The sequence below is a fragment of the Desmodus rotundus genome, chromosome 10 (assembly GCF_022682495.2).
Source record: "Desmodus rotundus isolate HL8 chromosome 10, HLdesRot8A.1, whole genome shotgun sequence".
Taxonomy (NCBI): domain Eukaryota; kingdom Metazoa; phylum Chordata; class Mammalia; order Chiroptera; family Phyllostomidae; genus Desmodus; species Desmodus rotundus.
This window is the reverse complement of record NC_071396.1, coordinates 446,483-473,298: the sequence shown is the minus strand read 5'-3', so window position 1 is coordinate 473,298 and position 26,816 is coordinate 446,483. Positions and strand designations below refer to the sequence as shown.

The 26,816-nt window shown below is 55.5% G+C and overlaps 2 protein-coding genes across 16 annotated transcripts in view; one reads left to right on the top strand and one right to left on the bottom strand.

Moving 5' to 3' along the window:
* Window positions 1-213: 213 nt before the first annotated feature.
* Window positions 214-3,855, bottom strand: UBE2T (ubiquitin conjugating enzyme E2 T). 2 transcript variants are annotated; one of them, XM_024576167.3, is made up of 7 exons: window positions 3,726-3,855; window positions 2,630-2,797; window positions 2,048-2,117; window positions 1,625-1,730; window positions 1,426-1,524; window positions 1,226-1,309; window positions 214-577 (listed from the first exon to the last, which is right to left on the bottom strand). In XM_024576167.3, the coding sequence occupies exons 2-7, from the start codon at window positions 2,760-2,762 to the stop codon at window positions 452-454; spliced, it is 618 nt and encodes a 205-aa protein (XP_024431935.2). In that variant the 5' UTR covers window positions 2,763-2,797; window positions 3,726-3,855; the 3' UTR covers window positions 214-451. The 2 variants fall into 2 exon arrangements, with proteins under 2 accessions (XP_024431935.2, XP_053769296.1); XM_053913321.1 differs by lacking the exon at window positions 3,726-3,855 and adding an exon at window positions 3,436-3,508.
* A 204-nt stretch (window positions 3,856-4,059) lies between these two features.
* The window catches only part of PPP1R12B (protein phosphatase 1 regulatory subunit 12B), an 84,098-nt gene continuing 61,341 nt past the window's right edge, over window positions 4,060-26,816 (top strand). For 13 of the 14 annotated variants that reach the window (XR_008425395.2, XR_008425397.1, XR_008425396.1 and 10 more), the window contains exons 1-3: window positions 7,808-8,224; window positions 24,309-24,439; window positions 26,211-26,329. Coding sequence is in view for 11 of the 14 variants with exons in the window: in XM_053913312.1 (XP_053769287.1) it covers window positions 7,949-8,224; window positions 24,309-24,439; window positions 26,211-26,329 (526 nt within the window). In the remaining 3 variants the exon portion in view is untranslated. Of the gene's footprint in view, window positions 4,681-7,807; window positions 8,225-24,308; window positions 24,440-26,210; window positions 26,330-26,816 lie in introns of those variants that run through there. The other variant, XM_053913313.2, reaches the window with a different exon arrangement.

The window sequence follows — 26,816 nt, the reverse complement described above, 5'->3', positions numbered from 1 at the left end:
GAGACTGCGGAGCCCTGCAGCCCCCGCAGGCCCGGTGGTGACGGGAGTGTCTCCGGCAGTCACAGTACAGGTATGTCAGCCTCCAGGGTCCCCAGCGATGTCGGTGAGTCGGCAAAACAAAGGACAGCAACTGCAGCTGCTTTTGCTCTCTCACCGTGTGGCGAGCGTTCCGACCAGTTCGCTCCCAGACACACATTCAGGACAAACACACTCAACATTAAATGGTTATTTATTTTTCAGGTTTAAAACGTTTGAAAATACACAAGTACAAGCTCAATAAAACAAACTCGATTAGAGAAGCAGTGAAGAGCATATAAATACACAAGGCCTGTTTTACACGGCACAGACACGACAACGCCATCAAGGACAAAGATGCCAGGTGAGACGGGCGGGCCGACCAGGCCCCCCTGGTCCAGGATCAGACTCTGCCGGACCAGGACCAGGACCAGCCCTACACGTCCAGGCAGGCTTTCTTCTCCCTGCCTCCCAGCTGCCCGGCCTTCCTTTTCTGGGCTGAGTTGTGTGCTGCCGAGTCACCGGCCGCCGATGGGTTTCCAGGCGTCTCTTCCTCGCCAGCCTGAGGAGGAAAACCCGAGGCTCAGGCCTGCGCCAGGACCGAACACCCGGCCGGGGCAGCGCCTCCAGGGCCTTGTCTGCGGCCTCTGGGATGCACACTCCCTCCCACGTGTTCAATCCTTCCCCCTCCCACAGGGGGCACTCACTGCCCCTCAGCTCCCTCCCAAGGACGCTACAGCTCAGCGGGAACAGAGGTGCTTACCCTGCACTGTGTGCTTCGGGCCGTGAGGAAGACTCAAGTGGGGAGTCCTCCTTCTCCCGAAAACAGGCCCAGAGAAAGTCCACGCCCCTCCCTCCTGCACCCTCACCCCTGCCCGCCTCCTGCAAACAGCATCAGCAAGAAGTCTTATGGAAAGACTCTGAGTGTCTGGGTCACCCCTTGCTGCCCACACCACCCCTAGGGATCCACGTCACCCGGCGGCTGCCTGCTCCCTGGTGTCATTAATGGGTGACAACTGTCGGGAAGAAGCTGCTGGTGGCTGAGCCCCGAGGCCATTTTGCTCGGTGAAGGCTGCACAGCAGAGAGGGACACGCCAGCACGCTGGAGCGCACACAGCCCAGATCTGGTTCCTGCACATCTCTGCGTCCACCACAGACCCGTCCGCTGGACCCACGGCAGCAGAAAGTCCGAGTTGTGCGAACTCCTCACCATCTGTCTCTGTCTCGCGTGCTTCTCCGTCCACTGCCGGGCATTCTCGAGGAAGACGGGCTTGTTGTATTTAAACTCTGCGGACTGAGACAAACCCAAAGAAGAGAGTCGGGGGAGGGAAAGAGGACCTGCCGGGGCGAGTTCCAGGGCTGGGCCGCCTCGCCGACGGCCTCGGAGGCGCAGAGCTCGGGGGCACTCACGATGTCAGCCATGAGCGGGTCGTCGGGGTTGGGCTCCGCCATGAGCAGCTGGATGGAAGCCAACACGGTGGCGATGCTGAGGGACGGCCTCCAGGCCCCCTGCACAGAGGCAGCAGGGCTTTGCGTGAGCAGGGTGAGGGGCTGCGGTGCCCACCTGACAGCCACACGGCGCTGCCGCCAGCCCTCCACCCCCACTCACTTTTGGCGGCAGCTTAAGAATATCGAGACAAATCCTTCCCGCAGAATCAATGTTTGGGTGATAGATTGGAGTCAGAAATCGGATCTGAGGTGGTTCAAACGGGTACCTTCGAAAGCACAGGACAGTGGAGACATTTCATTAAAACGTTGCTTCTTAACCCATCACGAACAGCTTCCCAGTGACCACTCAGAAAGACAGCCGTTCCCCCCCCAGGTTTTTCTAACGGCAGTTTACAAACACTGGGGAACTTGAGATGCGAGCACTGAAACACGCCTACCCCCACCACCCGGAGCAGCCCCGCACGTCTGAACAGTCGGCGTTCAGTCAGGTCAGAGGGGTTAACCCCCAGGTCCTTCAACTCCCACACTGCTGCCTTCCGGTCACTGAGCTTCGCCCTGCAGGTCCAGTCTCATCCACACTAACCTCTCGGGAACGACCACTTCCAGCGTGAATACCCCTTTGTCATAAGGTGTGTTGGCCCCACCTATTATTTCTTAAAAGGAAAAAGAGAAAGTGAAGAGGTGATCGGATGATCTGAATTTCCACTCCACGTGGTCCCAATGACGTCTGCGGTCTTACAGAGGAGCCGACCGGGACAGCAATGCTCTCAGGGCTATAACCGGTCCTCAAAAAATGCGCCGCCGCCGCTGCCGCCGCGCCCAGACACGAGGGCGTCAAACTGGGCTCACACGGCAGACCGGCACGAGCTGGCAAGTGCCGGGCACCGACTTGCTCATTTCCGCCTCCTGTCTGGCCTCGCAGGAAGTTGAGACGCCGATGCCCCAACCGCGGCTGCACATCAGCAACCGCGTAATAAAGGGTCAAGAGGAGGCGCCAAGCAAACCTTTTACAATTGGGGGCAGACTGGGGTAGAAGGACAGGGCGGGGGGGGGGGGGGGCATTTAGAGGTCGGATGGTTCCCCACATGCGAAGGGACACCTGTTTGCATTCAGGCACAGCCTTCAGCAGGGCCATGGGTCCCCCCACAACCCGCCGGGCACCTACGCGCGCGCAGCCCCGGCTGGTCCGCGTCCTGCCAGCATGTGATGCCGGGCGGGGGCTCGGTGGCCAACAGGCTCAGCTCTCTTCGCAGGCGCGAGGCCCTCTGCATGGTCCCTGCGCACGGGGCCGCGCTCATGGTTCGAGGGGGCTCAGCCGGAGAAAAGGGCAGCTCTGAAACACAGAAGTGACTGGGTTCAGCGCATGGTCTCCATCCAGAAAAGGACAACCCCTTTTACATCTTTTATTTACAGGTTTTACGGCTTCCAGCGCACATGTGCCTAACGCCGGAATGCGGTGCACAAGCGGGGACGCGGGTGGGGGCGCCGGGGGCGCGCAAAGGGAGGCCCCAACCCCGCCTGTGTTCGCAGGGACTGGACACCAGCACCCGGTCCCGCCGCCACGCCCCACACGCCTGACGCCACGCCCCCGGCGCCAGCCGGGACCTCACAAGCCTTTCTCACGCGTCGCGGACTTGCGCAACGAGGGAGCGCTTTCCTGTTAGGAACGGGTCCCGTCCACCCTCCCCGCCCCACCCTCCGCTCCAGGCGCTGCCGCCGAGCTCCGACAGGCTGTCACTGGGGGCCCCGGGCCGAGTCCCCGACCAGTTAAGGGGCTTATCCGTCCACTGTGCAGCCCTGTGGTGGGCGGGGCCCGAGCGAGCGCTCTCGTCCGTCCGCCTGCCTCCCCACAGGCTGACCCTCCTGTCCCGAGGGCCCCGCCTAGAGGAATCTCTACGCCATGCGGGAGCAGGGCGCGCCCCCAGACCCACAGGGACCCCCGCCAGGACCCAACACCAGCCCGTTGCTTACGCTCGCGGTCCACCTCACCGCAAAACCGCCGCGGACCCACCACCACCTGCGCATGTGCGCTCCTGCGGGCGCGGGTCGCGATTGGCTCGCAGTGGAGCGGGGAGACGAGCGCAGCCGCCCATTGGCCCGCGCTCTTAGCCCGCGAATTCAACGCAGAGCGCGGGAGGCGGAGGGTTCAGGTCGGGAGCTGGCTGCTCCGAGCCCGGTTTCCTACGGGCGGCCGGAACGGCTACGAGGCGGGTTACCGGGCCGACTCTGTGATCTGATCGGAGAAGGAGCTGGAAACTAACCCCCGGAGGGACAGTGGAGGGAGCGGTAAGATTCGATGTGCGGTAGGGCGACCGTCGCACTTCGCGGGACACGGAGGACGCGCCTAAGACCGTGGGTGGACGTCAAGGGTGCGGCCTGAGCTCCGCGATCGTGCCGGCCGTCAGAACTCGGAACCGAACCGCGGGCTGCGGAGGCGGATCCTGGCCGAGCGGAAGTCAGGACAGGACTCCGAACCTTCCTCCGCCTCCGCAGCGCGGGTCCTGACCCGGGCGCTCCTGTGGACAGCCAAGCCGCCCGGAGCAGGCTCACACCCGGTGGACGCCAGAGGACGGGCCTCCGGGGGACACCCTCCACCCCAAACCCTCGTTTCGCTGCTCTCCGCTCACCGCCGGCTTTGGAAGAGCGGTGTCACGGGAGACAGGGCCGGCCAGCCGATACTAGTCACCGGGCCAATCCCTGCGGTGACTTCTGCGCCTAGTCCACGTTGGGGCCCCGAGCCACCACGTGGGATGTGCTTTCTCCTCCAGACTCCTCTCCGGGGACCCCGACGCCGGTCGCAGGAATGAACCAGCTAACGGTGGCTTGTGAACGACATCTGGGGCTTCGCTCATTTCCTTCCTACCCCAACTGGAGCTGGATCTCAGAACCGAAGTTGACTTCTCCCTGGGAGGTTCTTTTGCAAACGGGCCTTGAAAAGGTCTCTTAGAAAAATCAGGAACTGTATTGAGTCTGGTGGAGAGGAGGGGCGGCGTGAGAAAACGAGCGAATACCTATAGTTTTCGGCCACCAAACGGGAAGAATTGGATCCTGGAAGGAAAGAGCCCCGAGGGGTTAAACGTGCCGTTTCCGTTTGTCCACCAGGGGGAGGCGTGGGAACGGCAGGAACGGAGGCCGGGCTGAGATTCCAGAAACCCGGTGCGCAGGTGTCGTGGCTGTTAAAAACGGAGCCCTCTACCATCGTAATTTTTACCGCGTGTATGTAAGAATTAATGTTTCTTTACACAAGAATATACGTACATGCCTCATAGCCGACTCAGTACATTTAAATGTACAACAATTATATTTTATGTGTACACAGACTTACGTGCCAGGATTCAATCACTTGCATATAAAATGTGTTTTCTTTAGAGTAGAATATTTATTTAGTATCTCTGCCATGTTTGTTTAATGAGCTGAGTGTATACGTTTACTCTCAGAGTGTCGTGGCGGGGGGTGGGGAGATGTTTCAGGAAAAAACTTATGTTAATTTTGAAAAACTTTTCAAACCATTATACATAAATTAATTGTTTATTTTGGTGGCATAACATCTTTTTGGCTAAGCCAGTTAAGCTAATTAGATTAAAATAATTAGTACTGCTTTCCATAATTACAGAGCAGGAAGACATTTCTCTCTTTCCAAGTGAGTAAATTAAATGTAGATTAAATTATTCAAGGAACTTAGCTACTTATATAAAATATCCAAAGAGGGTGTTATACTCTCACAGTTGGGTTGGCCAAAAAGTCCATATGGTTTTTCCCTAAAATAAAAGACATTTCTCATTTTCACCAATAATTTCATTGATTTGGATATTCAGAGTATGTCGTCTGTCTCCTGCTATTGGCTTCCAGTGGGCAGAGGCGGGGGGCGGGGCGGGGGGTTGGGGCTGCTAAACTTCTTCCAATGCCTAAGTCAGCCCCACAGCAAAGGATTATGTGGCCAAAATGTCAATAGTATCAAGAAACTTCGCGAACCACTTCTGACACGTTTGGCCAATCACAGCACCTTCTCCACACACTGCACAAATCTCTTTTTGCATTTCGGTTGCATTTTTACTTTTCTTGAAATAATAAAGTTCAATACTCCAAATATGTTGTGTGTCTTCTTCCATCTTCAGTATTAAAATAGATGCACAAAAATTCACCAATTTTGATAAGTTTTTTTAAAATGCACATTGATGTAACAGCTGTCACAATACATTCTAACAAAATTGTTTCGAGTGAAGTTAAAGACAGCTAAGCACTACTAGAGCCATCCTACAGAAGAAACGGAATGGACTTTTTGGCCAACCCAATACTTCAGGGGGGAAAGAAAGCAAATAAAATAGATATGGAAGAAAGTACTTCTTGGAACTTCCTAGTATTGAAGCTGAATTCTCCCTGTTGAAATTTGAGTTCATACCTTTTGGGAAAATAAGGATTTAACCTGCACTTGGTCAATTTTAGCTTATTTATACAACTGGAAGCAGATGCCACTTTTTTCTAGATTCTGAACATGGAAAGAATACAGCCAAAAGCAATGTATTGACCCTTGAAAATTTTACCCCAGTTAAAATATCTTTACGAAAAAACCAGGCCAGTAAAATATACAGTTCAATTATACTTTTGGAGCAGCTGCTGTGTTCCGGGAACATGGTATTAAAGTGGTGCCCGGGGATTGCTGTCGGATGTGCTTCCTGAGATTTCCGCAGTTTGCTGTATGCGGAACCTTGCTCCTCTCCCTTTTTGGCTTCCTGGGCAGATTGGCGGTTTAGCTGAGAATGGTTTCCTCAAGAGGGTTAGGCTTTTACCCGTGTAGGCTTTCCTACTGGATTTAATATCAGTGTTCCTTTTACCCTGTTGGGAAAGTCTTATTGAGGGCTTGTGGGCAATTTTAATTATCAGCGAGAGGCTGAGTTGGAATGTTGACAAGTTGCCGTACAACGTAACTCCCAGACAGAACTTCTAATCGCTGTAGATGATGAGGCGTGGCAAACTCCGCAGTGACCATAAATTGGCACACAGAGCAGGGAAAACAAGGCATAATGTATATTATTCCCAGTTCATAAAGATGCTGGAGCACTTAATTAGTACTTGTAAGTTATTTAAGAATACCTAATTAAAGCACATTGTAGATTGATACTGTGTTATTAAACAATATTTTACAATTACATGTAACTTCTCCTTTGAGTTTCAGGTCATCTCAGGGGAAATTGTGACACAGGCAGATTTGTTATATCCCATTAATAAATGGGATAATTAATAAATGGGATATAATAAAGTTTCCTTTTACAATGGCCTAATAATTTTTGCACCATTTTTAAATGAAAAATGTCCAACCTACTGAAAAGTTTGAAGAACCTAGTAATTGTATGTGTTCTCTTTCATTATGGATAACATGTTTAATTAATTTTGCCAGGGCCAAACACCTAGGGGTATAGTTATTAAATCAATCTGACAGGTTTTGTAACCAGGTTGACTGTGAATATGAAAATAGCCAATTTGCTGCCTTACAAGTTTATAGTATGCTCCACAATTTCTTTTTGTAGCTGGGGGTGGGGGATGGGGGATCGTAGAAGACAAGACATCCATTTTTGTCTGCTAAGAATTTAAGATTCATGCAAACGGTCGAGGAGAAGAGAAAACGAGGGGAAGTTAATTTTTGTGCCGGGGATAATATTAGGTGTTCTTCCATACCTGATCTTATTTGATCCACGTGGATACCAGAGACATTACTATTCCCATTCTAAACATCGGGAAACAGGCTCCGAGAAGTCACTTAACCTGTCTGGGGCCGCACCTGAACGCATCCTTTCCAGGATCTCTCCCGAGCCTAGAGCACGTGTCAAGTTCGAAGTACGCGTGTACAATATGTGATACTTTACGTGTGTGTGCAGCCCTCCTCCCCACGCACATTGGCATTTACTGTGATTAATACATGGTAACGTATTATATTTATAATGTTAACAAAAGTCCAGATTTAGAACCAGGTACTTTCTGTCTGGTTTTCCCCAACAGAATATAGGGATAATTCCCGTGCCCTTTGCACTTCAAAGGCCTGATGTGATCATTAGGAAGCCAAGAGTAGTTGGTAGTCATAACAAGAATAAACTACGACTCCCAAAATGCCCGCAGAGGCTGCCGCCGCGGCGGGAGTCAGTTCCAGCTTTGGGGCAAAGGTGACCCTGCTGGGTCCGGGGCGAAGTAGGGAGCCACGAGCTCTGGTCCTTGTCCTGGTGCATCCAGGGATTGTAGTTCTCTGAAGGCCAAGGGGTGCCCTTGGGGCCGGTCTCCGACTACAAGTCCCGTGATGCCCCGGGGCGCGGCGCGCCTGCGTGCTGAAGCCGAGAGAGCGCGCGGGCGGCGCTGGCGGCGGAGGAGTAAAGATGGTGGCGCGTGGGTCTCCGCCTTCTGCTCCCGGCTGACGCGCTCTGAAGGAGGCGGCGGCGGCCCCCAGGGCAGCAGCGACCTAGCGGCGGCGGCGCGGCCGCGGCCGCCGGCCCGAGCGATGGCCGAGCTGGAGCACCTGGGCGGGAAGCGGGCCGAGTCGGCGCGCGCGCGGCGGGCGGAGCAGCTGCGGCGCTGGCGGGGCTCGCCGACGGAGCAGGAGTCCGCCGAGCGGCAGCCGCGCACCAGCCGCGGGGCCCCCCGGGTCCGCTTCGAGGACGGCGCGGTCTTCCTGGCCGCCTGCTCTAGCGGGGACACCGACGAGGTGAAGAGGCTTCTGGCCAGGGGGGCCGACATCAACACGGCCAACGTGGACGGCCTGACCGCCCTGCACCAGGTACCCGCGCGGGGCGGCGGCGCCCCCGGCGGACAGCCTCCCCGCGAGCCCGCCCGCGCCCGCCCGGCCCCCGCCGCGGGCCAGGGTCCCCGCCCGGGCCGGGGTTCGGATTTCCCGCCCCTCCTCGGGTTGTCGCGGCTGCTGGGGACCGGGTCCCGGGGGTCGTCACTGCAGACCGGCCGCTGCGCGTCCGGCCGGTCGGCGCGCCGTGCGCCGAGTCCCTCTGGGCGGTCGGGGTCGCCCGTCGGTCCCGGGCAGAGGACGCGGCCTCCGTGGCCGCGCAGGCTCGGAGGTCCTGGCGCTGCGACGGGGCTTCTTCGCGCAGCGCACCCCTCGCTGGGCGCGTCTGCGGCGCGTCAGAGCCAGCCTGCCCCCCGCCGCCCGCGGCCCCGAGCTCAGGGCTCCGGGGTCTTCGCCTCCCCAGGGCCCCCTGAGGGGAGCCAGCCCGCTGAGTCTCAGGGTTGTTGGATGCTCCGGAACGGCCTTTCTTTCTTTTCCTTTTTTTGTGAATCCGTCTACGGGCGACACCACGTGTCCTCCTGTAGGTGCCGTGCACGGGCTGTGGAGGACGTGACACTGCCGTGCTTGGTAATTACGCCTCTGCTGCTGTCACCTTATGCAACAGAGCTCCGCCAGCGCGGCTGTCAGAGCCAACTCCACCCTCCCCCACCCCCAGGTGGGACTTCGCAGTTATTTCGGCGAGCTGAGCGCCCGACACCCACTCTTAGTCTTTCTTGCATTTCTTCTGCGGTCAGTGCAATGTGAGTGCGTTGGCGTGAGAATCGAGTTCGAAATAATAATTCAATCCGTCGTCACCCGCTCCCCTCAATGTATAGCCAACAGCTTAAAATTACTCCTGACGGTGCTCGCAACTTCTCTTTCAGGTGGAAGAACCTTCTCTTCTTTTCTTCCCATTCGTAGCCCTTTCCTTCCTGCTCCCACCTGTGCCCCTGGGGGAGCAACCAACGCTTGTCGGGTCCTTTGCTGTTTGAATCCCTTGCTCATGTCTTAACCGCCTGTGAGTCTCGGTGGGGATCCTGGGATGTGGGTGTAGCAGGTAGTGCTGCTCTCACTTTACAGATGAGGGATCTGAAACTCAGAAGACTTACCTGGGCAAGATTAAAAGGAGAATTAGGTATGGATTTTTCGGATCTAAATTCCAGAGCTTTCTCTCCCACCTAATAAGGAGCCGAATGTGAATATTGTTGTAAGACAGATGCAAACGGGCCTACGCTCACTACTTGAAATTTCTGAACTCTTTGGGTTCACCGAGGACGGAGAGGAGGCGTCAGCTCTGTGGCCTGTGTGGTCCTCTCTCCGGTCGCCGTTCTCTGGAGCACACGTTCTAGGTGCAGCGCGGAAGCCTTGCGTAGTGTACCGTGAACGTGCCAGCGCCGTCCAGTCCTTACCACACCCTGAGAGCAGCACCTGCTCTGTCTGGGTCCCCTTGGGGGACGTCCCTCCCACTCCGGCCACCGCTTCTCTGATCTTCCCCTGAGCCTGACCTTGGTGCCCTCCTCCCCGAGCTCCTTCCCCAGATTGGGAAGTGCAGCTTCTCTGAATTAACATGCTCTTCGCTGTCAGTAAGCTCCTCACGTAGGAGAGGAAGGAGACGACAGCTGTGAATAAGAAGCAGAAACAAAAACCCGCACATACAGTACAGTTGGCCTTCCGTATCCGTGGGTCCCAGGGGCTGGCCAAGGGGCTTGGGTGTCCTTGGACTTTGGTCTCCAAGGGCGCCTGAAGCAGCCCCCGTGGACACTGAAGACCGACTGTCGGTGTCCCTCCGTCCTTACGGGGCTGGCAGTGAACCGCCAGCATGAGACAAATGCAGCTGAAGACGAAGCTGCTGGGAGATTGCGGCTCCACCCAGCCTCTGTTGAGAGACCATCTCTTTGTCTGAACCTAGAAAGGGGCCTTTATGGGCCAAGGGAGTCTGACAAGTCGGTCCCTGCACAGTTCTAGCCCGTGTCCCCAGCCCAAAGGGCTCGGGTGCATCAGGGTTCCGCTCAGAGAGCGAGGCTGGAGCTGCCGGCAGCTGGACAGCCATCTCGCTGCGGGACCGAGGTACCACGGTCTGAGTTACTTGGTTAGAATGCCCTCTGTCAGACAAGCGGGGTATCAGTTACCGGGGGAACCACTGCCTTTCGCGTCTCCTCTGACTCAGCCCCTTGACCAGCTGTGGACCGTCATCCAGGCAGGTTGGGAGAAACCGCCAGGTGATACTGGGGGACGGCTGTTCTCCTTTGCCCACAGGTGACGCTAGATGATTTGCATCTCAGGTTGGGGTGCCCTGATGCTATTGGGTGGCCGAAAAGCCTGTATGTTTTTTTTTTCACCAATAACTTTATTGATATGGATATGTCAGTTATCTCCCACTATTGGCTTCTACTACGGAGAGGCCCGGTGCTGCTGAACTTTTCCAATGTCTAAGGCAGCCCTACAGCGGAGGATTATTTGGCCAAAATGTCAGTAGTACCAAGAAACTTCACAAACCACTTTTGACACATTTGATCAGCCATAGCACCTTCTCCATACACTGTATAAATCTTTTTTTTGCAATTGAGTTGTTTTTTACCTTTCTTGAAATAATAAAGCATAATATGCCAAAAACGTTGTATATGTTCTTCTATCTTCAATAGGAAAATGGCTACACAAAAATTCAACAGTTTTGATACAGTTTTTTAAATACACACTGACAGGATGGTTGTCACAGAGCAATCTAACCAAATTGTTTCAAATGGAGTTAGAGACAGCTAAGCACTACTAGAGCCATCGTACAGAAACAACGTAAGAACTTTTTGGCCAACCCAATACTTTTGACTCGGAGACCTTTGTTGGCAGCTTTTGCTTAGGACACGAGGTACTTGAGTCAAAGATAAGCTCCAGGGGGCCTAGTAATAGTCCTGGAAATAGCCGGGGGTGGAAGTATCTCAGAGGTTACACCTGCTCTGATGAGAGCTGAAGCTGCTGCAGACTGACGAAGCTGGGGTGAGCAGATCCAGACTTGGGTGTGTGCCCTAGCTTCCTGGCATCTTCCGTGAAAAAGCCATTAATCTGATGACCTAACTGTTGAAAGCAGTTGTTTGCTCACAGAGGAATTCCCATTTCCTTACGTACGTATGTTACAGGGCACAAACCGTGAGCTAATAATTCCGGGTGGGCTGGTACTTTTTAAAATGTCTTTTATTTATTTTGCAAGGTTGATTATTATCACCCATCTTGGTATCCCTGGTATTACGATCTTGGGCGCTTTAGGCTTAGATACAGGCTCACACAACTGTTATCTACCCAGTTACTAGGCTGCTCCAAGAGGCAGGTGCTTGTTTTGGAAAGGAGATTTGCTGGGACTTGTTAAGATGAATGCCGGCTTATTCCTACAGAACGGATTATTTTGGTATTTATCTCTGACAGTCCCCATGGATCTCGTCTCGGGACCAGTCTGATGAGTCTGCATTTGGAGGGACACTTCGGGGACTAGAAGCCTTCCCTATTTGACTAAGAAACTCAGATTGGCTTTGGAATGGTCTCAGTGTCCCAGTTTGGACCTCGGGGTCACCCAGACTGGAATTCAACTCCTAGTTGCCTCTGTCATTCTAGAGCTGCCTCAGTCCTCAGGGAGGTTAAAATGACCTCTTTCTCTGGAAGAGCGGAGGAGAAAGGGACAGATGAGGGAAGGGGAAACCAGCCGTTCATATGCAGAGTGGTGCGGGGTGAGCAGAAGACGACCAAGAAAATAAGTTTAGTTCAGTACAGAGTAGCATGGGTGTGTGCCAGCTTGTGTGGGGACAGTGAAACTTGCGATCCTGACCCCTTCTGTCTCGTGCCACGTTCCTCACGCCTTCCGGGCAGTCCCACCTGTGAAGGGACTGCGGCCTTCCCCTGTGAGGTGGTGGACGCTGCCCGGTGTCAGGCCCTGAGGCAGTGTGGGGCGGAGTGAGTCCTGCCGCTTCTGTGTGTGTGGATGTCTTGGCTCTTCCAGTAGGCCACCTCTTCAGGCTGGTCCATGCGACGTCTCGGGCCATGTTGGGCATTTATGACCTTTGAAAGGGCAGTGTCAGTAGAAACGTGTTTTGGGGGACTTTTGTGGTGATTATGTGATTTTTTCCCCCTTAACCGTAAGTTAGTCTTTCTGTTGACTTTTGGAAGAAAAAATAGATCTATGGTCAGTATGATTATAACTGTAAGTTAGGGCCCAAAATACGTGACTACCGAATAGGTGGTTTCTGGCTACTTCAGGACGCTCCGCTGGTGGTGAGTTATGGATGTTTCAGGCTCTTACGCCGGACAGCAGAGGCCGGAAGGTCGCCTTCGCACCACTGGAGGGCTGGCTGGCGAGTCCAGCCTGTTTCGTTCCCAGCTCAGGGCGGCTTGTTTCCCACTCCTGAGCACTGCCACTGGGAGGCAGCCCGAGGGGGCAGGGGTGGGGAGGCTAGCACCCGCAGAGTCTTTGCTGCCAGTCCTTCTTTCACATCGTTTATCGAAAGCCTACTTCATGTCTGACTCTGTGTGTCTTGTTACTTGTTGCTTATCAGTTGACACATTTTAGAAAACAAATAGAATTTTGGGAATGCTCTCCAGAATGGCTGGTTCCTAGTATCATTTCTAGTGGGGAATTGGCTACATAGTGACTTTCTATTCTAGCATTCTGGCTCTTTGAGGGGTTGAAGAGGAAGTATTACATTCATCAGTATTTGTGACTATTTTCATCTGCACTTATGAATGAAAATGATCCTATTTATACCTTTCTACGTAAAGACGGTAAAAGGTGGGAGTTTGGGATTTTTAATAGATCTCTAAGTGGTTTAATACAGTAATAATAAATTCAGATTAAAGATCTCAACCCAGGATTTTATCTAGGGCAAGGAATTGAACCCTCATTTGGATTGCTAATTGCAACTTGCTCAGTTTGTTGATGGGGACAGGGGTGAGGCTATGAGTGTGTTGGGTTTTTTCTCCCCTGCTTTTTTGAAGTGTAATTTGAACATTGCTTCCTAAGTCTTAGGTTTTAGACGGTGACCAGAGTGACTGCACTTGAGGTCTTGAAGCTTTATCAGGCACACAGAGTGTATTTGTTTCTTGAGTCCGTCAGTGGGAAAACTGAAGCTCTGCTCTCAATGTTGAATGCGGACCTGTGCGAGGTCTCTAACGCAGTGTTGGGCTCTGTCGTAGTTATGGGGTGGGCCAGTGTACCAACTCAGGAGGGACTGCGCCGAACGCACCTGAACACCACGGTGCGGGGGCGGCCGTGCCGTGCTTCAGCTTGGGGCCCTGACTGGTGGGTGCACCTGTGCGGCAGCTCATTATCGGGCGAGGGGGCCCTGTGCCTGCCCCGTGGGTTCTGCTTCTGGTGGATTTCTGGTGATGCCTCCAGTAAACTCCTTTTTTGCCTCTGTTAGCACATCTTAAAGCAACTTTGTTAGGTTCTGTTTGGCCCTTGGCTGCCGCCATGGGAATATATTTAAAATTTAAGAATTTGGGAAGAAAGAGTGGTGTTACAGCTTACTTGTATTTTATTATTTCATCGACGACGTAGTTCTGGCTCTGAAACACGGCAGGACCCGGCCCTGGTGGAGAACTCTACTGCAGGAGCATGCTGTTAGAATAGAAGTCGTTGAGGTGGCGCGCCTCCGCTGCGGTGGGACTGACGCTGCTGGGATGGAAGGCCAGTCAGGGCAGGCTTCGTGGAGGAGGTGATGTCCACACAGGGTCTTTGAGAACCAGGGGAGCTCCAGCCAGGGGACACGGTATGTGTCCCTGCGTGGAGCCGTGCAGAAGTTGTGCGTTTGGAGCTTGTCGGGGGATGGCGTGTCCTTGCTGCCAGCAGCACACACGAGCGGTCACCATGCGGTAGCCACGCTGCGCCACGTTGTCCCCTCACGACACTGAGAGGTGAGGCCGTCCGTGCTGCTCAGAGGTGCGCCCGGAGGCAGTGACGCCGCATGACTCAGGGAGGTCCTGCCGGCCTTCAGCTCCACAGCAGCGTCTGAGCGCACACTTCCTGGCCGGTTCTCCGGAACAGCGCCCGTGAGCCAAAGTTGGTGTTTGCATTTCTGACTGGTGGACACAGCAGAAGGAGAACTGCAGGAAGTTCAGGTTTCCGTGTCTGTGAACTTGTGCTGGGACGCGGCGTGGCGCCGGCCCAGTGCTGTCTGTCCACACCGTGGCTGGAGGCGGTGTGGCCTGCAGAGGGGCCAGCCGGCCTTTCGTTCTAGAACGGCACACAGAACACGCCCTAGTAGCAACACTTGGATTTACGTGCACTCACTTGTTTAAAAGTCCATCTTCCCGTTGGTCTCCTGTGTCCTCAGGTCCATGGCGGAGTAGGAGGCATGTCAGTGTGGCCGTCGTCCTGTCCCATGGCTGGGAAGCGCCATGGTGGCAGCACTGGGGTGCTATGGCCTCGGTGACAGTTGGCCCGTGCAGCGTCTCTGACACCCCTGCTCCATGCAGAAGTCCGCCTTCTACCCCCGTCCTAGGTGGGCCAGGGCTCAGAGCTGGGGCCTAAGGCCACGCCGTCAAAGAGACAGTTGAAGCGATGGGGCGAGCAGGTGGCACACTGCCCTAACCTGCAGCCCCCGCAGCAGTGTCTGAACTCCCAGCTCTTGGGGGCCACCTAACTGGGTGCGCACCAGTGAGGGGCTCCAGAAGGCGTGGTCCCGCCTGCCCTCAGCCCTCCCGTCCCAGGAGGCGGGCCACTGCCCTTTGGGCTGCGTGGGAGGGCTCAGACCCAACAGCAGATTTTGAATTGTGTTCCAGGTTTCACTTGTCCATTGTTGTACCTTTGGGACACGAGGTTTCTACCCTTTCATGATTCCTGAGCTTTTCCTGGGCTCAGGAATGCCTCCTGTCCACCAGGAGGTCACGGGGGCCTTCCTCGTGGCCCGTGGGTGGACTGGAGTCCAGTCCTGGGGGCCTGGGCCTGCCCGGCCATGCGACCATCAGTCCCTCCCCCGCCCCTGGCCACGTTTCTTAGACCCTGTGCTTGGTACTGTCAGGAAAAGATGGGGACTTCAGACTCTAAGCCTCAGCCACTGGCATCTTCGCTGTCGTCCCGTGGTGAGGTCACGTTCCCAGCAGGGCTGAGCTCACCCGGCGCAGCAGAGACAAGTCGCTGCCTGCAGGGAGGTCGAGCACAGTGCCTGGGGCAGGCGCCCCTCCCCGGGGCGTGTGCAGATGCCCGTCGGAGCTCGGCAGCTGGCAGGGGAGATCGTGGCGAACGTCCACGTGGGCCAGGCCGTGAAGGACGATGCGCGAGCGGGCGTGGCCTCAGCCTGCTCAGCGCCTGGCCATCGGCTGCAATGGCCACTTCCTGAGTGGTGTCCCTGGCACAACCTCTGCCAGCAGCCAGACTCATGTCCCCGCTGCAGCTGTCATTCTGAGATACGGTTCTGATAGTGTCACTCCGGGCTGGAAGCCTTGGGATAAGGTTGCTCTTTATCAGGGGACACGGGGACCTTCAGGGCTGCAATCCTGCCTGCGTCCTGTCCATCCCTTTCAAACCCTTCAGGGCACCCGAGGGAGCCCTGGTCAGGTTTGCGAGTGCCCCAAGCCCTGGGGGCTCTGAGCACACCAGGCTCCTCACCGCTCGAAAGCCCTGTCCTCCTTCCCTTCTCCAGGCCTTCCGGGTGCTATTCCCTGCACTTCTGATTCTCTTCATCCCTGCCCTTCAGCTGGCTAATTCCTCGTCCTTTGTAACTCGGGCGGATAATCCTTTCTGGGAAGTGTCCCCTGGTCACCCGCAGACAGAGGCAGCGACTCCTCACTCAGATGACAGCACTTTGTGCTGTGGTGCTGGTTACAGCTCTCGCTGCACCGTGACAGGAAGGGCTGCTCCGGGCAGAGCACGGCCTCAGTACATGTTTGCGACATGAGGAAAAGGAAAAGTGTGTCACCGTCATGGAGCTCGCTGCTCAGGAGGCTTAGCCTGCCTCTGGTGACGGGAGCCAGCGTCGCTTCTCCTCTGCAGGCTCTGTCTTCTCCTTTCCCACCTTCGTTTCTGTCTTCTCTCACTGACAGAACCAATGGAACCTGATTGGCTCAGTTGGCATCCACTGAAATCCCCATCGACTTTTTCTCAGTAGAGAAGTTTTGCCCTTTCTTGCGTGGAAAGGAGTGTTCCTGCCAACTCTTGGGGACTAGACGAGGGTGGTGGTGGTGGTGATGGTGGTGGCCGTGATGATAATGGTAACGGTAGCAGCAGCTGACTGTGCGGCACCTGACTCTGAGCCAGGCACTGTTTTCATGCACATGAGCTCCTTCGTGGCTCCGTGAAGCAGGTACAGTGATCGGTATGATGATTCTCCAGATGAGCAAATACAGAGATCGCTTGTTTCGGAAACACACCACCACTGCCACGTAGTCCTGGGTTTGAGCCAGGAAGCCTGGTCCGTCGTCTGCCCGCACGGCCAGTGCCCCGGGCGGGGGTGAGTGACGTAACTGCTGTGTCCGCACTGTCTTCTATCCAGGGCCCTGCGTGTGCGGTGACACGGTGGTGGGAGTGGACTCACGCTGTGCTCCCAGCCTGCTCCGCAGAGCCCCTGGTGCTGATGCGCCGATGTGCTGGGAAACCAGCAGCCTCTCGTCGGAGCTCTCCTTTCAGGGACAGAATTTGCAAGACTGATTTATACTCTCTGCAAATTTAATCTTCTTGTCATTTCTTTGTGGCTTTTTCCCCTCACCCAACTCAGAGCCCCTATTGCCGGCTGTCTTTCTGCAGGGCAGCTCTGACCTGCTGCCCGTGCCACAGCTTTCCGGCCGTGTGCGTGGCTTGTGAAACACTCGTCTGGGGGCGCACTGTGGTCTGGAGCGCCGTGGGACGGTCCTCTCCCCATGCGACCGCAGTTCGCCCTGTGTGCCGTGTTCGCAGGGCGGCCCTCGGGGCCCAGGGCAGGTTTCCAGCCATCAGCGTGGCAACCACAGCGCCTCGATGGAGTCTCTGTGTCCGCACTCAGTCTGGTCAGCAGCGACCCTCGAAGTCAACCAAGTGGGACGCTTCTCGTGTGCAATGACCAGTGAGTGGGCTGAGACCGCCACTCCCTGCAGACGCTGGGCAGTTATTTTTAGGAAGGTCGGATCAGGCATCAGCAATGTTCCATGTGCCAAGTGGTGTCTTGAACCTGGCCAGAACTCAATTTTGGATGCCTCTAAATTGGCAGGCAGAGAACATAACTTGCAGGTGGTTTAGCAACTGAACGCCTGACCTTGTGGAAGCCAGTTACCGTTCTGGGCCTGGTTCCTCCGTCTGTGCAGTGAGAAGGCCTGACGCTTATTGCTGCAGCTGCCACGTTTTCCCTTCCTTTTACAGCTCTGTTATAACATGTGTTTTTTACAGGGAATCGCTTTTGATTGAGTCGGTTGAGATGAGTCATTTTGTCACTTAATGTGCCTCAGCTCGTATGTGCCAAATCTGTAAGAAGATAACTTCAACCAGGGCTTTCTTATTTCTGGACAGGTGTTGGGGACTCAGCTGTGTGCACTCTTTGACCCAAGGGAGACTCATGCCGGGGATTTTTACCACGTTCATTATTCCTCACAAGACAAAGTGGAGGTTTGGAAGACGAGACTATGAACCTTCTGCTTGAAGAACTGTGGGCTTTGAAAAGACATAGCCCTTGTTTCCTGGGCCCTGTCTCCATCTACCTGCTTTTGCTTGACCTTTTAAACCTGCCTGGGTGACAGGAGTGGGACTGGATGTGGGTGGTGCCTGAACCGGCAGGAGGGCAGCCTGGAGGGCTGGTCTCGGTTCAGCGGACACGGGGTGATGGAGAAGGTGGAGGGAATTGCTGGCAGGGTAAGGGCTTGGGCCATTGAGAGGAGGTTCTGGTTGGATCCAGAATGAGCATATTTTTGGAATCTAAATATTGTTAATTGCTCTTAACTGCAGGGAGGTGTTCTCTGATCCCACATCGTAAACATTTGCAGTCTTGGGCACAGTACGTCAGTTTCCTGAGAACAGAAATCCTTGTGTGGCACTCCATGGAAAATTCTCTACCTCTGTTGTCTCTCTTGGCTCTCTTTCCTGAAAGGCTACAGATCTATGTCCAGAGCCTGCCTGACCACTGAGCACATAATCAGATATATAGTTCTCACCCTCAGGGAGCCAAACTGTCTGTGCCAGGGGCTTGTAAGTCTTTCACACAGAATGACAGTGCTGGTATCACCTGTCACGTTGGAGCCGACTGCTGCCGTGATGCTCACTCGGGCCATCGTGCCATTATCCTGATGGGAGTGGGGAGACAGGCAGGTTACACTGTATCACGATGGGGGTGGGGAGACAGGCAGGTTACACTGTATCACGATGGGGGTGGGGAGACAGGCAGGTTACACTGTATCACGATGGGGGTGGGGAGACAGGGAGGTTACACTGTATCACGATGGGGGTGGGGAGACAGGGAGGTTACACTGTATCACAACAGCAGCTGGGAGGGCAGTTTTGTTCCTTCCCTCTTCCAGCTTCTGTGTGTGGTCACATCACTCCAGTCAGTGGTCACATGCCCTCCTCTTCTGTCTTGTTTCATGCCTGCTCCTGACTGTCTCTTACAAGGACATTTGTCATTGGGTTTAGGACCCACTTAGATAATCCACTCAAGGTCCTTAATCACACCTGCAAAGACCCCTTTCCAAGTGTAGCCCCCTGCACTGGTTTCGGGGATTGGAATGTGGAGTAGCTTGGGGCACCATTCAGCACGCTGCAGCTGGGGGCAGGGCGTGGGGACAGTGCACACAGCCGGGAGCACCGACCTGGCCGGGGCTACATGCAGCCTGTGGCATGGGCTCAGTGGGTCTGGACGATCCTGGATGACTGAGCACCAGCTGAGGGTACAGACAGTGTGACTTTCTGTCATCCAACAAATGTGTGCCAAGTGCTGCTGCAGGGTTCGGGTTGCACCAGCGTGCACAGCGGTGACTCGAGAAGTTCATAGGTGCTACAGGGATTTGGTGTGTGGCTGATAAATGAAAGAAAATACAGTATTTGTGAGCATTCAGGCTTTTCAACATAAAGTTGAAAGTGTGTAATTGGGGGAGCATGCGAATTTTAAGTTATAGAAGTCCTGTACAAGTTGTTGCTGTTGTTGAGCTGCGTGGATTTGGGGAGGATACAGGATCAGATAGTGGGAGGTGTGGACTGGGGATGGCTCTGAGTGTCAGGGCACCCAGCACTTGTGTCACTGAGGCTCATGGGAATCCAGGCAGGTAGGCGTGTCACCTGCCCTGGCCCCCCTGGAGCTGGGCTTCTTGGGGAAGGGAGTCGCAGCAGCGTCCTGAGACACAGCAGCAAGGTCAGCCCCTGAAGCCAGTGGCACTCAGAGGCGGTGACAGTTGCAGGCTATTTGGGGAACGGAGGAGGCTCTGTGCAGTAGGCCGTCTCTGCAGTCCCGGAGTGAGCTGGGCTGGCCTCCCTGCGGTTGAGGGATCCAGTCGTTTCCATGGAGAGAGCTTCCCGTTGCCAGGGAAACACAACACACCCACCTTAGGAAGCCTCAAGCCATTACCTGGCAACATTTCTGATGGCTCTAATACCTAATTAAATAATAATGAAGTCCCACCCTTTTTTCTCAAGGAGCTTCACACAGGTTGCTCCTGCAGTGGTATTCTGCGTGTCTCCAGGAGGTGGACGTGAGCCGCAGCAGAGGGCACTGGGCTCAGGGTGAAGGACACTGTCTACTTGTGTCCTGAGGGGCGTCAGGTCCTTGTTTAGCTTCGTTTGCCTGTTCTGGGGCAGGAAAGGCCCATCCACCTGGCGGTCCGTGCAGCTTGTGTGGGGGCAGGGCGCTGGGGCCCATGGCCCTGGACGCAGCGGTGTGGACAAGTTGGGTGACTGCCACGCTGCCGTTGTGGCCGAGTCAGCGCAGCTGCAGGTGGCGTGAGCAGGGGGCGTCTGCACGGCAGCATCGCCGTTCACTGAGGAGGTTTTCGGGGGCGCTCCGTTCTCGTCCATGGCTTCGGCCGCATTCCTTCTGCTGGAGCCACAGAGGCAGAGGAAGGGAGGACAGACCGGTCGCTACAAGACGTCTTTGTTGACAGGTCTCTCCAGCAGCGGCTGTCTTCCAGCTTAGCCACTGCACGCGCTGGGTCGCCCTCGGGGCCCCTGCACTCAGGATCTCGCAGGACGCTGGGCAGCAGAGGGAAGTTCTGACGTCAGGCTGCAGCTCACCCCGTGGTCTTGCCCAGTCAGAGGCCCTTTTGACCGGCTGCCTCCCTGCTGTGGGCTCTGCGTGGGGGCAGCAGGGTGGGCCAGGGGAAGCCCCATTCGCCAGACTGTTGGCTGGAAAACCACGGGGGCACCGGCTGCCGCTGCAGTTTGTCTCCTCTTGTCCCTTGCAGTCCCGGGAGGCTGGCTGTGCCTCTGGCCCCCCCTCACCCAGAGTCAGCGCGGTGGAGCTGGGCTGGCCCTGCACCATGGCCTGCCCTGCGCTCGAGCCCCCGGGGACAGGTTGGTGCTCCGCCTGCCATCCTGTGTCTGAGGTGACCGCAGAGGGGACTCTGCCAGATTGCCTTGCGGGTCAGGCCAGCTCGGGGCCGTTCTCTGAAACTCCTATAAAAATGCTGCAACAAGGATTTGATGTCCGTGGACCCAAGGCCATGAAACTGAACGGGAGGAAGGCCCACGCCCTGATGGGGGAAGGAGCCTGAGAGAGGGCAGGAAGAGGAGTCAGAGGGACAGGGAGCGAGGAGTGCCGTCCCCATGGACACCACACCAGCCAGGCTTGTTTTAGGCCCTTGGCCCTTGTCTGCTGTCACCTTCCAAGGGCAGAGAAGGGTCTTGGAAACAGCAGCTTCCAAAAGTCCGCCTGGTGGGGGTGTGGCCACTGCAGCCCAGTCTTGAGACTGTTCTTTCAGAGCCAAAGAAACGGAGCGGCCAGTCCAGTGGCCGACACACGGTTTCCGCCAGCACCGCGGGCCCTCGTGACCCGGGGGTTTCTTGTGACCTGGGCGGGGTGTGCTTGTCCTCCAGACACTTTCTTCTCCTTGGCCTTCAGTGCCTTTTTGAAAAGTAGCCCCTCCTCCCTTCACTTGAAAGGCTTCCTGGACAGGCTTTCGCTAGGCACTCCGCAGCGGCGTGTCTCAGTCCCCCCCACCCTCCCATGGCAGACGTGCCGTTTGCAGGGGCTCGGTGGGGGGCACGGTTCCAACTGTTGTGTGTGGTAAAGAAGTGAAGAGTGAGTGGGGGTGCTTGTCACAGCTGGTCGGCCTGCGAGAGTTGCTCACGGGGAAAGGGCTGGTGCGGGCACTGACCTCAGAGGGTCGGCTGGGAGGGATGTGTTGCCATGGAGCCCAGTCTGGGCCGATGTGCTCCGTAGCCTCACTAATTGTCGAGTCGTCAGATGGTTTGGGAGGAATTAGCAAAGACGCTGCATGTGGCCAGGGTTACCTGATCACATGTTCATATAAATCAAGTCAGCCCATTTTAGTCCGTCCCCTGGTGCTGGGCGGACAGAGGGACATGCAGTTCATCTCGCCGTCTTCCCGCAGTGACCTTCCCGCAGTGACCGCTGCCTGCCGAACAGTCGCTCGCATCACCGAACGTGCGCCGTGGCAGGCTTGGTGGGGGCCTCGGTTCTCAAACTGTGTTCTCTGCATCGCCCCGCGCTCTGGAAGTTTATCAGAACCTCCAAGAGTTTTTGTTCATGGGGGTTGTTACTGAGATGTTTTTAGTATGTACTTATTAATTCATCTAAAATAGGGATAACCTATTACAGGATAGTATAAATCACTTGTTTTAACTGAAATAACTATACATGTGCTAGCCAAAAAGCCTGTTTAGTTTTTTCCCTAAAAGACACATTTGTATTTTCACCAGTAACTTCATTGCTTTGGATGTTTTCAGTATGTCGGCTGTCTCCCGCTCTTGGCTTCCAGTGGGCAGAGGCCAGGGTGCTGCTTAATGTCTTCCAATGCATAAGGCAGCCCCATGGCAAAGGATTATGTGGCCAAAATGTCAATAGTACCAAGAAGCCTCACAGAGCACTTGTGACACGTTCGATCAGTCACAGCACCTTCTCCACACTGCACAAATCATTTTTTGCATTTCAGTTGCATTTTTACCTTTCTTGAAATAATGAACCATAATATGCCAAAAATATTGCATATTTTCTTCCGTCTTCAACATTAAAACGGCTGCACAAACTTCAGTTAAGTTTGTTTCGGTGCACACTGATGGGACAGCTGTCACAATGCAGCCTAACAGAAGTGTTCAAATGCAGGGACAGACAGCTAAGCCCTACTGAAAAAACGTAACGGACTTTCGTACGGAAAATCGTACGAAAAACAGCCATCGTACGGAAAAACGTAACGGACTTTCGGGCCAGCCCGATCCTTTCAAACACAAAAATTAACGAGGAGAGTCGCATTGCTTTACATTTTTACAAACCCCGTTTAACGTCTGGACTCAGTTGGTTGGATGTGTGGTCTTGATTGAAGTCTATAAAGAACATGTGGGCTCATGTGGCTACACACTTGGAAAGGGCAGGCGCATCAGACCGCCCGCCCGGGCAGCGTGGACACCCTTCTTGGGCAGGTGACTAGGCCCGAGAGCCTGCAGCAGTGGTGTCCCGCCTGTCAGTGGCAGGTAGGGTCGGAAGCCTCGTCCTTGCTTTGCGACGTTAGGGTCCAGAGGTCCGACCTGCACTCTGGATGAGTCTCACCCATGCACGTTTTTCTAGCACTGTGTGCGTGGCAGTTTGGGAAACCTGGGCTCACCCCGCCGTGCTGGTCTCCCAGGTGCACCCTGTTCAGACCCCAAGTCTCAGCCATGGCAGGGAGGGTGCCACGCTTGCGGTGGTGGCTGTGTTTCCCAAATTTGAGTGGCGGGAAACCCTGTTTCCTTTCCACCGACTCAATGGTGCGATTCGTCCCTTTTCAGGTCTCAGCTGTAATTTGTCTGTCGGTCGTTTGAGTGAAACCAGCACTCCACGGAGTGAGCGCCTGGTCCGTCTCCCGTGTTGGAGGCTCCTGCGCTTTTCCTCAGCGACAGTTTCGTGCTGCGGGCGTGCGGCCCAGGCGCTGTGCACCCTCTCCACCCGGCCGCCGCCAAGGGCCGCGGTCTGATAAAGTCAGTGACCTCTGCTGTTTCAGCAGGCGGAGCTGGCTCTGGGGTGGGAGTGCCCACGGTCAGTGGAAGGGCCACGGCCTTGCTGCTGCTGTAGAAGTCAGTTTGATCTGCATGCTTGTTGCTCAGCTAAAGCTTTCGCTTTTTCTTTGAAGGAGGGGATTAAATGACAAGTTCGAAAACAAAGGAGTCTCCTCAGTGTCTAGGTCCCGAGCAATCTCACCTGAGGATGGACGGCCTTTATCAACGAGGCTTCTCCTCCTCTTCTGTCTGCAGACATGTTGAGACAGGCTGGTTACTGAGGTCTCTGGCCAGAAAGCTGTGCATTCCCCTGTTGCTTGGAGACGGGCAGCTATGGTCCCTAATTGTCCATAACCACAAACAAGCTTCGCCATGCTGTTTGAAGCCACTCAGAACCTAAATGTGAGCCTCAGCTGGGGTGGCTCAGTGGACTGAGTGCCGGCCTACAAATCAAAGGGTCGCTGGTTCGATTCCCAGCTGGGGCACGCGAGAGGCAACCGCACACTGATGTTCCTTTCCCTCTCTTTCTCCTTGTCTTCCCCCTTCTCTAATAATAAATAATAAGATCTTTTGGAAAAAATGCATGAGAAAAGTCCGTTTCTTGTGTCTGAAGTGCTGACCTCATCCCTTCTCACGCAGCTGGGCTTGCCGGGCGGCCCTGCCGTTCAGGAGGAAACCTGTGGGTCGTGGCGCACGCTCTTTTATAAAGCGGTGACTCGACAGCAAGCTCGCTGGCAGAGCGCCAGAACCCTCTGTCCCGGACCGTCCAGCTGGTGGCATAAATAAGTCCAAGTACCCTCCCGCCTGCTTCACCGCTGAGGCTGTGAGGCAGGGAGACGCCTGGGGTTTACACCAGACCGCAGAGCTGAGGAGCCACGCTCTGCACACGCTTACACGAGAATGGGGGATGAGTATTGTCGGGGCTGCTGCTCGCCGGCGCCCAGAGCAGCATGGGGCGTGCAGCCGGGCTCAGCGAGGGTTCTCGGGGTGATGATGGGCTTCCCTCCGCAGGCCTGCATTGACGAGAACTTCGACATGGTGAAGTTCCTGGTGGAGAGCGGAGCCGACGTGAACCAGCAGGACAACGAGGGCTGGACGCCCCTCCACGCGGCAGCCTCCTGCGGCTACCTCAACATCGCAGAGTGAGTCTCTTCTGCTCTGAGCTCCTGTCTTGTAAATACTCACATCTCTCTCTGTTGACAGTTACGAAAGCAGGGCGCTGACTCACTTGGAAGGAGTAATCGGTAACTGTTGCACATCGCTGAGTCCCCAGGGTGTTTGTTGCTGTCAGGGTGGTCCTCCATCTGCCGCACGTTTCAGCGGCTCCCTCCCTCCTTTGGAAGCGCAGCCGCAGAGGCTGCCTGCGGGTGAGGAGGCAGCGGGCACAGGAGGCTGTGTTTTCTGAGGGAAGCAGTGACTGAGCTCATGGGATTTCGCAGCCTCTGGGCAACTGGACAGGTACTCGGGTGAAGTACACGTATTTCATAGGTTGACTGTTATTCTTGCTCAGGGCAAAGTGTGAAACTAAAGAGGTTTTTACTTTTTTCCTAAGCATGGTTTAGGAAGGTAGCCGTACCTAACAGTGATCCCTTTCTGGTTCATGGCAATCCAGAGTACTTTCTAGAACCAAGTCGTCCGGACCATGGGCCTCAAAACAGGTCAGAAAAGGCAACAGCGGGGTCCGGGTGCCATGAGCCTGACCCCCCAGGGAGGAGGAGGACTCTGAGCAGAGGTCAGGATGTGTCGTTCAGGTCACGCCCTGGAGGCCGAGAGGAAGGAGAAAGTGTTGGAGGCACAGTGGTGGCCATGGGGAGGGAGACACCACAGTTGCCTGTGAGTGGCTTTCAGGGTCTGTCCTGGCAGGCCCAGAACCACTGCTGGCCGGGCGAGTTTGGGAGCAGGACGCAGCTCAGTTTAGCAGAGTGTGGGGCGCTGTCAGTCGGAAGCATTTACTGGGTGCCTGTTGGGCATACCATCGACACCTTTATTTTCTGGGGAGGGGGAGGTGTGGCCGAGGGGTCCTGGGGGTGAAGGGGAGGAGCTGCGGTGTGTGAGAGCGCAGGGTCAGCACCGAAGACACCGGGCACCACAGAAGGAGTGCAGGTAGGAGGCTCACTTGACCGAGAGGGCCTGGGCACGAGGAGCAAGGCCACACGGGGCTGCTGGTCTGCCCCAGAGGCCCTGGCGGGCTCCGCTGCACCCATCTGAGCCCCGAGAGAGCAAAGCGCAGTCTCTTGTCTCATCTCGGCCTGTTCTTTCTCCTCCCGCCTGCTATTTGGGCCCAGGGGCCATATCTTGTCTTTTTAATATCTCAACCACGGCTGGGGTAGCTTAGTGGATTGAGCGTGGGCCTGTGAATCAGAGGGTCACGAGTTCAATTCCCAGTCAGGGCACATGCCTGGGTTGTGGGCCAGGTCCCCCATAGGGGGTGTGCAAGAGGCAACCACAGATTGATGTTTCTCTCCCTCACTTTCTCCTTCCTTTCCCCTTTCTAAAAATAAATAAATAAAATCTTTAAAAAATAAAAATAAAAACAAAATCTACTGGGTCTAAAACACGGCCTCTTAAAGCCTTCAGGCGCTGGTGCGTGTTTACTAACTTGGTGATGGGCGAAGTCCAGCTTCAGTAGCTCTCCTATGTTAAAGACTTCCGAGCAATTACCAAAGCCCCCAGTGTGCCAGGGAGTCTCACTGGCCCAGAGTAACCTGATCTTGTGAAAAGATGAGCCAGGTGTGAAGTCAAAAGGCCGGGCCCATGACCTCTGCCACTCGCTCCCTCTGTGACTTAAGAAAATTTCCCAGTGCACGGGAGCCTCATTTCGTAGCCTGGCCTTGCTCTGCATTGAGCCTCAGGTGCATGCGTGCAAATGCATCGGAGTGACAGACAGTGTCGGCTGTGATCGCATCTGCGCAGGTACTTCCTTACCCATGGAGCCAGCGTGGGTGTTGTCAACAGCGAAGGCGAGGTGCCCTCTGACCTTGCGGAAGAACCTGCCATGAAGGACCTTCTTCTGGAGCAAGTGAAGAAGCAAGGTAACCCTCAGCCCCGGGAGGGGCCCCGACGTGGCAGCGCAGGGAGCGGCTGTTGCCCCTGGACGGGATCTGGTGTGTGCATGGCAGCAGCTCCTCACAGACAGCAGGGAAGCCTGCCAGGAGGGACGCGAGACTCTGGGGACGTCAGCAGTCGTGACGTTTAGTCTCCTGTCCACCCGCCTCACCCACGGTCGCACTCACTCAAGGGTGTGGCTGCAGTGGCCTTTCCCGGTGTGGGCTGGTAGGAGGGGGCAGCTCTGGCCACATCCCCGTGTTTGCCGACTATCCAAAGCTGAAAATACTTCGTCCCTGGCCTTTACAGAAATGTGCCGATCTCTGTGCCAGGGCAGCAAACGCCGGCTTCTCCTGCCTTCCCTCGTGTGGCCTTGTGTGCAGTGGGGCTAAGGGGTTACTGCCCACTTCCCTGGGCAGTCCTGGGCTCTCAGGGCCCTGGTGCTAGCTGGAACGCACTCTGTGGCCCTTCTGT

Bases quoted from the DNA above. Each gene is read 5' to 3' on its own strand.
- UBE2T (XM_024576167.3), bottom strand. From the start codon at position 2,762: ATGAGCGCGGCCCCGTGCGCAGGGACCATGCAGAGGGCCTCGCGCCTG. The intron at 2,118-2,629 runs GTAGGTGCCCGG...TTTCCTTTTAAG, and splicing joins CCAGCCGGGGCTGCGCGCGC to AAATAATAGGTGGGGCCAAC. The intron at 1,310-1,425 runs GTGAGTGCCCCC...GGTTTGTCTCAG, and splicing joins ACCCGCTCATGGCTGACATC to TCCGCAGAGTTTAAATACAA.